This window comes from Micromys minutus, assembly GCF_963924665.1.
Source record: "Micromys minutus genome assembly, chromosome: 25".
In the NCBI taxonomy this organism is placed as follows: Eukaryota; Metazoa; Chordata; class Mammalia; order Rodentia; family Muridae; genus Micromys; species Micromys minutus.
Window position 1 is genome coordinate 8,980,659 of NC_137960.1, and position 12,011 is coordinate 8,992,669.

Genomic DNA, 12,011 nt, shown 5'->3' on the forward strand with positions numbered 1-12,011 from the left:
GCAGGAAGCAATGCCCCCCCCCCCGCCGCGTGCTACACATGGGTTATGGTGTCAGTGGGTTACTAGGTTCTTCCTTTTCTCCCCTGGCAGTGGACTTCCTGCCTAGGTCGTCAAATGCAGGGTATATGGTCAATGCCAGGAGACAGAAAGCAGATGACAAACACAGTGCACACTCAGAAGCCAGAGTCCGTGAGAGACCCCTTAGCCTGACTGACACAGGGTACTTGCGGCATGTAACAATTCAGGCTGGGTAACAAGGGAGACTCTAAAGAAGTCCAGTGTGGATGTTCTGTTTCCTTTGCCACATCTGAGAGCAGGGAAGAGTGGATGATGGGAGTTTTTAAGCCATCACAGCTGGGTCACTGAAAATTCACAAAGGAAGCTTCGTAAGATGCTAGGGCCGAGTATAGACTAGTTCCCAGCAGGACATGGCTGTGTGCCCATTCATACCTGCTTTGTTAGTGTCATCTGTACCACAGGGGCTTAGAGGTCAGGCTCTGCTGTCCACAGTTAAGAAGTTCCTAGCAGGGGCTGGAGAGATGGCTCAGCGGTTAAGAACACTGGCTGCTCTTCCAGAGGTCCCGAGTTCAATTCCCGGCAACCACATGGTGGCTCACAACCATCTTAATGGAATCCAACTCCCTCTCCTGGTGTCTGAAGACAGCTACAGTGTATTCATGTACATAAAATAAATAAATCTTAAAAAAAAAAAAAGGAAGAGAGAGAAAAGTTCCTGGCAAAGGGACCCTGGTGACAGCCAGGGCAGGATGGGGCTGTGGTATGTACCTTGGCAAAACAGCCAATGCAAGTCACACCCATCTGAGTTCCAAGTGTCAGTCTCCCCCACACACGACCCAAATGACCCCATCACCCTTCTTCTGGATAGCCGGACCTGCTCTCCGCCGTGAACTTCTGGGCCCTGGGCTCTCCTGGACACAGCTGGCTCTGGGGTCTCCTGCTGAATTTGTTTTAGACCTGTGTCTCTCTCTCTGTGAACTGCAACCCAACGCTGTATGGAACCGAGCTGCAGGCTCACCGATATCCCTGTGGCCAACGGCTATCACAGCAGCTGGCTGGGCTATCAGTAGACTGGTCCAAGACTTCACAAAGCCGCCCAGCTTTGCCTGGAGAAGCTGCTGCCCACAGCACCAAGTGCTGATAGGTGTCCCCTGGCTCAGGCTGACTAGTTCCATTGCTTCCATAAACTGAGCCACCCATTTCATGTGGCCATGCGGGCAGACACATGGTGTGCTTCTTAGACCCTTGCTACACGGCTCAGTCCATCGTGAGACGGCCTGACCCAGCACACTGGGCCACTGCCCGAGCTTGTGCCCCTAGCTTCTGTCCTGGCACTAAGCGCTCTTCCTTACTCGCTGCATCGGCCAGTGCTACCGTCAGGTGGGCCGGCCACTCCTCTAGAAGCATGGATCTCATGCTTTAATGCCATCTCCTCAGGGTGGGATTTCCAGACTTTCTACAGCTGGAGAACACCTTCCCCTAACACAGTCCGACAGAGGACAGGGTTGTGCTAGACAGTGATGAGGTCACACTGATCCCCACAAACAAAACCAAACCCCGGGCTCCAGGACACACTGCTGTCCTATCACACCTGGCTAGTCTGCCTGCTGTGGACGCAACGAGGGTCCGCGCTGCACAATGCCAGGTGGCACGCTCCCTCATTCTCCCAGAAGGCACAGCTGTAGATGTCTTCACATCGGATACAGCCCCTGACCTAAGAAAACAAAGAACTTAAAAGGCGCGCCATTTCTAGGATTGCAGCTTTCTTGAAAAAGTATTTTATTAATATGCTTGGATGTACAAATGGAAAATAAATATGTGATTCTACCTGGTCAGCCGAGAGGGCCACAGGGCCATCCGTGCTCAGGGTCTACCTCGGTGCTTGGGACGGAGACCTGGGCAGTAGCTGAGTGGGGGCTGCTCAGTGCACAGCACTGGGGGAGGGTGTACTGCTAAGTTCCAGGTCAAGGCCCTGGGGTGGCCTGGCCAAGGCTGTGCTGACTCTGCCACCCGTGATATAGCGTGAGGCCTAGGAAAGGGTTTCATAGAGCAGGGTGTGTCTCAGAGGTGGCCTTTTGAAGGACATTTCTGTTACTTCTCCATTCTACTTCTCAGCAGTGTGCAATGTGCCTGGGGACCCATGTGAGGTGAGGGAGTCACCGGCAAGGCTCAAGAGCTGTCCCAAGGTCCCCAGCACTCTGACGATAACAGTGCCTCAGTTGTTCACTCCAGGAGGAAATTAGTGGGGGAACCACACAGGTGGAGCCTGAGGCGAAACCTGGTCTGCTCACAGTGGCCATGTGTGAAGTGATCTCAATAGTCAGTCACCCCAACACCTCAGGAGCCCGCATCCACGCCTGAGTGCGTGACCACGCACCTGGCATTCCCAACTTGCTCAGGAAGGTGACTGTGTCGGAGCTGGCAAATGTTCTCCCGATTCTGGACTAGCACTCATGTGGCATCTGTGATGGGGACATGGGTTCTCAGGTCCTGAGAGAAGACAGCTGTGAATCCTGAAGGTGGCAGATGTCGGCCCATGGACACAAGGGAACGTGGGCTTTAGATGTGTGGTTGCCACCCACGTGGGGGCCTCTTCTGGAACCCTGTGCCCGAGTGACTGGTGGTGGATAGGTGGCCCTCAGTATGCAATCTTCCAGTGCGTGGGCTGCTCGCACACTTTCTCCTGGTCTCCGCAAAACCGGTTGTATGTCGTCTTGGGGTCCAACCCCAAGATCTCTCTCTCCTCATGAATCCGAAAGGAAAATGTGGAGACGGAAGTGCCGATAAAAAACCTGCAGAGCAACGAGACGTCACCTGGGACCGGCGATGGATGCATCGATCACATCCCCCACCCCCCGGGAGAGGCTCTGGTGCCCTCAGCACTGGCACAGGCACCGATCAGTCCAGACCTCAGCAGCCACTGTGCCTTGCACACCTCCACCTGGCTGCGCAACCAGCACCACGGACTTGTGCCCATCTTGGCACACTGACAACGGCAGGTGCCACACACCTGCTGTCAGAGCTAAGGGAGCCCCTCTCCCAGGGCCCTTCAGATTCCGGGGGTGACAGAGCGGTGCATCCAGCCCGGACTCCTATACCCCAGCCCTCTGATGGCATTTAAGTAACCAGCTGATCCTATGTCACAAAACTACTCTGAAACTCCAGGGCGTGAGGCCGCCCCACCTGCGGAGGCAGCGGGTGGGCTGTGCTGACTGAGGCGACGACAATCAGCTGGAAGCCGCAGTCGGCTGAGACAGCTGTGTCTAGCAGAGCCCGGGAAGAACCCCAGGCAGAGAAAGGGCAAGCTCAGAGCACTAAAAGGGAAAAGAGACAGGATGGCCTGGCGCTCCATCACGCACACTAAAGGAGCCATGCCTGGACAGGGACGGCAGCAACACCCACACAGATGAGGCCCTCACCTGCCTACCCCTGCGCTGGCCTGGTGTCAGCAGGGACCTCGGGGGCCAGAGCGCAGCAGGAAAGCAATGCTGCAGGGCAAGGCGGGCACACAGCAGCCTTCTAGCCCCAACCGTGCAAACTCCGAGCACCCATGGGGAAGGCCTCATGTCACATTCTACTCAGGACATTCCAACCTGAGCCCACCCCGAGGCTCCTGTACAGAGCAGTGGTGAAGGCCAGCCGCCCTTCTGGTCTCCTGGAGCAGTGGCAGAGGCCTCTGGCCCCAGGCATACCAAGGAGGCCAAGCAGCCTGGGCAGTGCCTCTCTTGTACGGACAAAGCAGATGAGGTCTGGGGGTACAGTACAGAGGGACGCGTGTGCAAAAGACCTGAAGGGCCTAGACCCACGGTGCCCAGCAGCCCAAGGAAACACTGGTGGGCCGGACATTACGGCTCAGGAAGCAACGAAGCTTTGTAAACAGGGACAGGGGAGGCGGATGGTCACAGCCGCCCACTCCAGCTGCTGAGTACTGCAACCCGGAGCTCCGAGAGCAGCGTGAGCCCTGGCACCTGGCGTGCGCGCAGATCCACTGGTCAATGATGGCGACGCCCCCGTCCTTGTACAGTTCCAGCTCCTCCCAAGTGGGCTCAAACCTCACCATCTCCGGCAGCAGCTTCCTCAGTTCTTCCTGTTCTGCGAGGGAAAGGAGAGGCTGCTGACCTTCCGGAACGAACAGGCACACTGTGGAGGGTCACGGGGACGGGAGTGAGAGGCCCGACAGAGCCTGGGCCTAGGGGCTGCCTACCCTTCCTGATGGCGTCCGTGGCCACGAACACCTTGTCTAGCTGATGAGTCTTCATGAGGCTGCGGATCTTCTTCACGGCACCCTCCAGGCTGGGCACATCCTCCCTGTGGCCCCAGATGAAGTCCTTCCTTCTCAGGTGGACTCCAAGGTAGGGGCCGCCTAGTGCTGAGCCCAGTTTGACCTAGAAAAGACAGGGACGTGTTGGAAAGAAGCTGAACAAGAGTTCACCTGGGTATCCTGAAACGCAGCCGGACCGCGCTCTCCAAAGCATCCAATCCTCCAGGCCTGACTGAGCCTCACGCAGAATTTCCTGGGGGAAATCGATGTCCCATCAAGTAATCGATCATCACAAATACTTCACTGGGACAAAATAAGCAAAAATGAATCTCTAGAAATAAAGCTATTTAATATGTTTTTCTAGGCAGGTGTATCTAAGCAACTTAATGTATTGCTTAAGCAACAGCACCTAGAACCAGTCCAGACTGCCCACAGAGCAGATACCGTGGGGTCCTAACATCCAGTGCCACGGGAGAGGTGCCCACAGCGCCCAGCCGGCCGATGAGAAAGACAACACGGGAAACCCAGCTTTGAGGAGAAATCATAGAGCTGGGAGCAGACTATGCATGGCTGAGGCCTGAAGGAGCGCTGAGGCAGGTGGGCTGGCCTGCCTCCTCTCTGCCAGGCAAAGGCCGCAGGAAACGCTGACGGATTCATCTTTCATTGCTTGCTTCTGCTTTGGGGCTTCCCGCTCCTTCTTTTCCTTCCTTTCTCTCGCGTCTCTATTTTTTGAGACAGGGTTTCCCCACATAGCCTAGGCTGACCTGGGTCCCACAACCTCCCTGCTTTCCACCTCTGAAGACTGGTCCTAGGCATGTGCCACCATGCTGGGCAAAATCTGAAAACTCACAAAAAAAAAAAAAAAGATAAGTAACTGTCTGAGTTACGACCCTAACTCGGCATCAAGACAAGGACTCGGTGAAGCTCAGCTCCCACAGCCTCCCTGCAGGTCAGGTAAGGAGCGTCAGTCACAGGTCAGACACCGCTAACTTAAGATACGAGCCCATCCCTAGCTCCTTCTCAGGCAATAACATCGTGGCTACCTTCATCCTCGTCCAGTCTTCCTCCAGGGCCATCTTATCAGCAGCGTCCGTGGAGTTGAGGTGCTGGCTCCTGAATTCATCTCCCACGGCCCGCAAGTGCTTTGCGAACACCATGCTGCGCCGGGTCTGCGTGGACAGGGCTGAGTGTCACCAGGTCTTGGGACGGATGAGCGGTCACAGCTTCACTCTCTATCACCTGGCCCCTCCTTTCCACAGGCGCCACCAACAAGGCTCCTCAGCCCTCCCAGCCGGGTCCTAGGTGACTCCTGCTGTGCCGACCACAGTCTACTACAGGGACCCCTAGTTAATTCCTTGCCACTCACCCAGCAGTGATATCACCCAGAGATCGGGAAAGGTTCATGTAGGGCCACCTCAGGGAGGGCCACCCCAGCCGGCCCTAGAGCTGGACTGTCTAGGCTGCAAGGCTGGCCCTCGGCCAGCAACACCAAGCGGCCTCATCACCTCAGTGTCTGCCCTGCTCCCAGCTTCCCGTTCAGCTCCATTTGGGCTTCATTAGTTCTAACCTAAGCTGAAGTGGATGACTGTATCTCTGTTGCAAACCAAATGCTTTGCAAGCAGAGTTGCTGCCCCTGGCCTAACGCCTGCCAGGTTAGCCGGTGTCCTCGAGTCACGCAGGCTACCGCTCCCCTCCAAGAAGAAATGGTTCATGGCGTTAGGGCTCCCTGCACAAAATGTTCCCTTCCCCAGCCCATGGAGAAGTGTCCTAGCCACCTACAGATGTAGAGGGGACAAGGCAATGGGACACAGCATTGTAAGGCAGCCACGGGTCCTGCTGCGAAAGTGGACAGCTCGCTGCGGGGTGGGGCAAACCACTGGGCACAGCCCAAGGAGACTGAAAACTGCTGCTGGCTGTTACGTTTTCAAAACATGAGCACATGCAGCGCTGCGAGGTACTCACATCCCAATACTCCCTGCCTCCGTAGTGGTCGTGCAGCAGGTTTTCAGCCCGGTCCAACATCACAGACCTGCATTTAAATAAGGGAAGAAAAAGACTTCAACGATACTAAGAGTCAAACAGTTAGACTTGTGTTTTCCAAGAACACGAACTGAGAAAAGCCTTAGGCCCTGATAGTTCAAGGGTGCTGGGGACCCTAAGTAAGAACACCCCGAATGTCCTTGCAGAGCTCCGAGGAGCAGGAAGCGGACAGAAAGAAAGAAAGCAAGGACGTGAGCACAAAGCTCAGCAGTGCACTAACAGAACACGTGGCTAGGGAGTCCGTTGGGTGTGCCTAGGCTCTGACACCTCTCAGAGGGCAAGGCACACAGCTGTGGGTCCCACGAGGCACAAGAGCTCCTTTGCTCCGGCTGCAAGGCAAACTACCTCGCTCAAGGAAGAGGGCCACCCCTTCCGGTCTCCACGCGTCAAGTTTATAGTACTATGCTGTTCTGACAGGACTGGGAACTGAGGATGCGAACACGTCACCAAAGCCTGCCCTCTCACCGGATTTCCGCTGTTGAGGGGAGCACAGAAAGTGAAACTCCACAGCGGAACATGGAGGACTTAAGAAAACCGAGGTGACACAGGGCGGGGCGGAGGGAAGTCTTTCCAAAAGAGGCTGAGAAGTTTTACTGTGTGCAAAACACACATTGTGTCAGGGCCAGAAGCGACATGCTTGTCAGTGACGGGGAAGCTACAGTCTCCGGGCCTGCTGCCACCAGCTGCTGAGACCAGGCCACGGCTGGGCGTCCTGCAGTCAGAAGCACGGCCAGTGTGGCCTTAGAGGTGACATGGAGCCTGAAGACAGGCGTGTGCTCTGGAGTGCCCAGGTTAGCATGCTCACAGCTACCTGCTGGAGACACCGAGGGAACTGGAGGGACAGACGAGGCCTTGTGACCGGAGGGATACCTGGAGAACAGTCCTGGGACAGGGCACTCCGGCACTTCCTCCCACAAACCTCACGGACTCTTATGCCTGCCCCACCTGCATTTCTGGGTGGCCCCTATTTCCAACCGACCTACTGCAGCTGCCTGGTTCCAGAAACAGGGCGTGCTTTACGACCCCCGGCTCCCAGAAAAGAGAAGACCCAAACAGCACCAGGCAATGCTTTCAAAGCCCCGGAGCTCAAGGCCAATAAACAGATTCCGGCTTCCGGCCAAGCCCGAGCCCCACACCTGTTCATGCCTCTACCTTCACTGGACACACTGTCACCTTTTCACAGCACCCCCATACACACTCCTAGCCAGGCTAAGACCCTCAGTGCACCCCAAAGAGGAATGCAAAAGGAAACCCCAAGTATGTCGTACCTCCCATGGCTGCAGCGGCCACTGGGACAGAGGTGAATGGCAGTGTAGGGGTAAAACGACTTTACTGAGCAGGGAGTTCAGACCCCACCCACTGTGTAGAGCACAGGAGACAACCCCAGCCTGGAGTCGCTCTGGGGTTCTTCTTCTCAGACACACGGTCTCCTCCAGCCCCTCCTTAGCCTAGAAGCACCACTGTGGCTGTGGGCATCGATCCCAAAGACCGCTGGTGTGCGGGGAGGGGCCTGGCAAGGTACTGGGAAAGTGACATACAACGCAATCCCAGTGGGAGGCCGGGGCACTTACCGAGCAGATGTGTTTTTTAAGAGCACAGGAGCGACAACAGAAGCTGACCCCTGGACGGACAGGCAGGAGACATTCAGACCCCGAGTTTCTTCGTAGCCCCAAAACCAGCCTCTGGAAAACAGAGCCCGGCCATCCGTCAGCCTATGTGCTCCCACCAGCTGACATAGCCCCATCTCTCTACGGCTCATTGGCTAGCACCATGTGAGGTGATCGAATGTACTGGAGCTCAGGGGCAGCCCCTCAGGACAGTGTCTGTGAACCCTGTGGGAGCCTGGCCTCACGGCGCTACCTGTAATATTCATGCTTGTCCTGGGAGTACAGCGGAGGGTCTATGCAGGGCCGCTCGTCCACCTTCTCCTCCCAGGTGCCCTCCTTCCAGCCCTCGGCGTAACCTTGCAGGACATACACCTGGTCGATGAAGGGCCCGCCGGACTCTGAAAGAGACCCCGGAGACCGTGCCACACAGCAGTGCACTGCATAGGGACGGTGTTCACTGACCGACTTGAGGCCTCCTTAGCCCAAAAAAGGCTTGGAAAAGCTTGCAGAGCAGACAGAGGAATCAGTGGTGTGAGCATGCGGGTCTGGGGGACAGACGGGGGTCTCTTTGGCCTCTCCTAGTTATCTGCTTCTCCTCACTGTACCCAAACACGTTGGAGCAGGTCTACCTTCACCCCCTTTTTTGTATACTGCTTTGCCCTGTCCCCCAGCATAAGGACACCTGACTGGTATGTCCCCTCCAAAGCTTGGTCCCACCCTTCAAGACCCCAGCATGTCCTATGAGCGGTCTACTTTACCCTTAACCCCCAACTGAGGACAGTCCCCGGAAGGTTTCTGTCTGCTACCACCTACATTTTGCCAGAACCACCAGTCATATCCAAAGTACCAGTGAGGGTTTGCGCAGAAAATGACCCCCATTGTGGCAAGTCAATTTATGGGTCTTTAAATTCACACTGCATGAGGTCTGCACATGGCTGATGGACCCCGTGGCCCAAGCTAACGAAGCTCCCCTCACACTGATCTGGGCTGGGCTAGCCCTATTCGTAAATATTCATAAAGTGCTGGGCTGGGTTCGGTGGCAGCAGGAAGATTCAGCCCCATGCCACCAGATGCCATACCAAGTGGTGGTGGGGGGGTGTCATCTATGCCTTTCCCACAGTGAGAAACCCCCTGGCCTTGCCCCCCGGAGACAGCATCTCCAGGGACCTGAGATTGAGGCTCGGGCAAAGGTCAGGCTATCTTGGGTGAGTCCAGCACCCCAAAAACCCAACCCCCACTCTTATTTTCCAGGACCCACAAGCAAGTCTAGGAGCTGGGCCAGGAAAGGGTGTGTTCTAAGCAGGTTCTTACAATGTTCTAACTTTGCATCTTTGACCTCAATGAAAAAGTAAGTAAAAAATGCTCCTCGTGTTCCCAGGACCCACTCTAATACAGAACATCCGATAATGATCTGATCTGGGCAGAGATCCACATTCTGGAAATGGACCCTCCTGAGGCAGCAGTCTCCGGCAGGGTCGGAGGTCATGGAGGATCTGGCACACACCACTGGGCCTCCAGTGCAGCACACAAAAGGATCTGCCTTCTATCCAAAACCATGCTCAACCCTATAAACGCCTCTGCTCAGGAAAACATGGCTCCTCTCAAAGGAAAGCAGGGAGAGGTCAGGCAAAAGACCCTTCAGCACTGTGGTTGTGATCCCACAAGACACACACGCTGGTGCGCGTCCCTCCGTTAGGATGGCCTTTCAGCTGCTCTCTCGGCAGCACTGACCACACCTGCCGTGGCCTTCAGACCCGATTCCCTAGAGAAAGCCCGGAAGGAAAGCGCTACTGCAGGACCGAGAGGAAAGTGCCAGGCAGGCAGCCATCCACATCAGACAAGCCTCCCAGCCTGATGCCCGCCTCACCTGCAATGAACTGCTCATACTCTATAACGGGGATGTTTTTATTGAGACTCGGAAGGTCAAAAAACTCGGACCAGGGAATCCGGACTTGATGGATGTCGGGGCTTTGCCAGTGGTAGAGGCGGCCCCACGGGGGCAGGACGAGCACCCACTCCTCAGTCTTCAGCAACGTCTTCAGCAAGGATGCCACCCGGATGTAGACATCCCTGCGGAGATTGAAGCCTTCTGGGGGGTTGACGTCATACAGAAGGTACCTGAGAAGGGAGCGAGACATAGGCCGTGAGCTGTGAGGATCCTTCACAGGGCACCCACTCCCAGCTTACAGAGAGAAACAGTTGCGGAGCTCATGAGTACCCACAGCAGACACACACTCTGACGATTCGGAATGTAAACGGAACCTCTGAGGCCAAGCCTAAGAATCAGTACCACAGCCATTCCCACAGCGTCTACTCCAAAGACTCTTTCACAGCCCAAATAAAATTACTGAGGTGTTCAAAAGGCCAGTTGTTCATTCAGGGGTGGGTGTCAAACCTCCGGCAATGAGGCATGCTGTTGTCATCAATAATTATGGTGGACTGCATTCATTGCTATTCTGAGATGTATGTGGCCAATGGGCACAGGTTGAACAAATCTGGTTTATGAATTAAATCTACTGACAGTTCCTGTGTTGGAAGCTAAAGTGTTCATTCATCTACTGAAAATTAGCAACAGTTTCGTTATATTAACAAAGATTATTTTAAATGAAAAAAATAAGCATTTTCAAAACGAAAAGAGTGGATAGGATGGCAATATTTCTGACTTTTGAAATTTTATTTTGGTTCTGGCCATACCTGGGTTCCTTAATGTTTTGCCCCACTGTGATATCACAGGTCCAACTGGCTGTGGAAAAACTCCACAGTGCACTAATGACACTTGAGAAAGTCAAATAGTGATGTAGAATTTCCGCCACTGGGTTTGTCTGCACCGGACCCCTTGTTTATCCTCCAATCTTGTTTATCCTCCAATTTGGGGAATAACGGCCGTGGAAGGAGCGCCAACTCCACGACAGCCCATACGAACTTCTGATTCGCTAGGACTTAAGATGGGCCTCGGGACAGGGCGCCTGGGGTGGCCAGAGCCGGGCACCACCTACAACCCCGAACCTTCTGATAGAGATCTCTCGGGAGTAGACGGCTAGCTCAGATCAAGGCCAGGGCGACCCGAAGGTCACACAGCCTTCTCTCCTACAGCCTGCGCGCGCAGCCCCGCCCCGCTGCCCCCCAGCCCGCTGCCGACCCTGTCCCAGATGCCATTTTCCGCCCGGCCGGCGTGGACGCGCTTACCGTCTGCGGGATGCTACTCCTGACAGGATGTCCGCCGCCGACTGGCCAGGCCAAAATTCTTCTCCTGAGGCCGAGATCGGCCGCCAGGATACGGCTGCCAGCAGCAGGCAGACGACGCTGAGCGCCGCCATGGCCCCGGCGGCCACGCACTTCCGGCTGCCGCGCCCCGCTCCGGAAGCGCGCCTATCCGCCCGGCGGAGCGCGTCTCCAGTCCAGTAGCTACGGCAACGCGACCAGGCCCACGGTGCGCACGCGCCTCCACGTCCTCCGGAGCGTGGGTATGTGGGCGTTACCGGGAGGCGTGTGGTTTGGGTGGGCGTGTCCTCAGCGTAGTCCCGCCCTTCCCGCGCCCTCTAGGTTGTGCTTTCCGCTGCTGGCGCTGCGGTAGACGGGCGGAGCGGCGTCGCAGGGTCGGCTTTGCGCGGTGCGCTATTCGACCCGAGGACAGGGAGAATTCGTTTGGCCTCATCCGGGACCTGCTGAGCAGCACCACGCCAGACAGTCCTGTTGCCGGGTGTTGTACGGTCCCGGGGTGTGGGCGGAGCTGGCCGTAGGTACTGGTTCTGCAGGATCCTAGTTGGACAGGAGAGGACGGAGCACTGGCCTTCAGGAGAGGGGTCGGACGCCAGACCCGAGCTGGGCGCACAGAGCAGCTTTGGGGTCGGAGGACAGACCGCGAATGATGGACGTAGTGAGGTGCCCGCGAAACTCTTGAGTTTTCCTGGAAATGCTTGCGGAGTGACTGTGGCTTTGCTGTTTAATTTGCATCGCCATGGAAGTGTCTAGAAGCTGGTGTTTATACAGACCCCCATTGAAGGTGGTGTAATGTTGTGTTGGAGTTAGTATTACATGCAAACATACAGATTCTGGGACAGACAACCTGTCTCCGCACGCTACTA

At 55.9% G+C, this 12,011-nt stretch overlaps 1 protein-coding gene across 4 annotated transcripts; it reads right to left on the minus strand.

Annotated features, from left to right (window-relative positions):
• Positions 1 to 1,812: 1,812 nt before the first annotated feature.
• POFUT2 (protein O-fucosyltransferase 2) lies at positions 1,813 to 11,255 on the minus strand. Of its 4 annotated transcripts, none has more exons than XM_080937879.1 (9): positions 11,113 to 11,255; positions 9,794 to 10,044; positions 8,180 to 8,324; positions 7,891 to 8,001; positions 6,242 to 6,308; positions 5,323 to 5,448; positions 4,223 to 4,403; positions 3,987 to 4,110; positions 1,813 to 2,810 (listed from the first exon to the last, which is right to left on the minus strand). In XM_080937879.1, exons 1-9 carry the CDS (start codon positions 11,241 to 11,243, stop codon positions 2,657 to 2,659), a joined length of 1,290 nt encoding a protein of 429 aa, XP_080794005.1. In that variant the 5' UTR covers positions 11,244 to 11,255; the 3' UTR covers positions 1,813 to 2,656. The 4 variants fall into 4 exon arrangements, 3 of the variants coding, with proteins under 3 accessions (XP_080794005.1, XP_080794004.1, XP_080794006.1); XR_013975538.1 differs by having other exon boundaries at positions 2,675 to 2,810; positions 3,987 to 4,105; XM_080937878.1 differs by lacking the exon at positions 1,813 to 2,810 and having other exon boundaries at positions 2,821 to 4,110.
• Between the last annotated feature and the right edge of the window lie 756 nt (positions 11,256 to 12,011).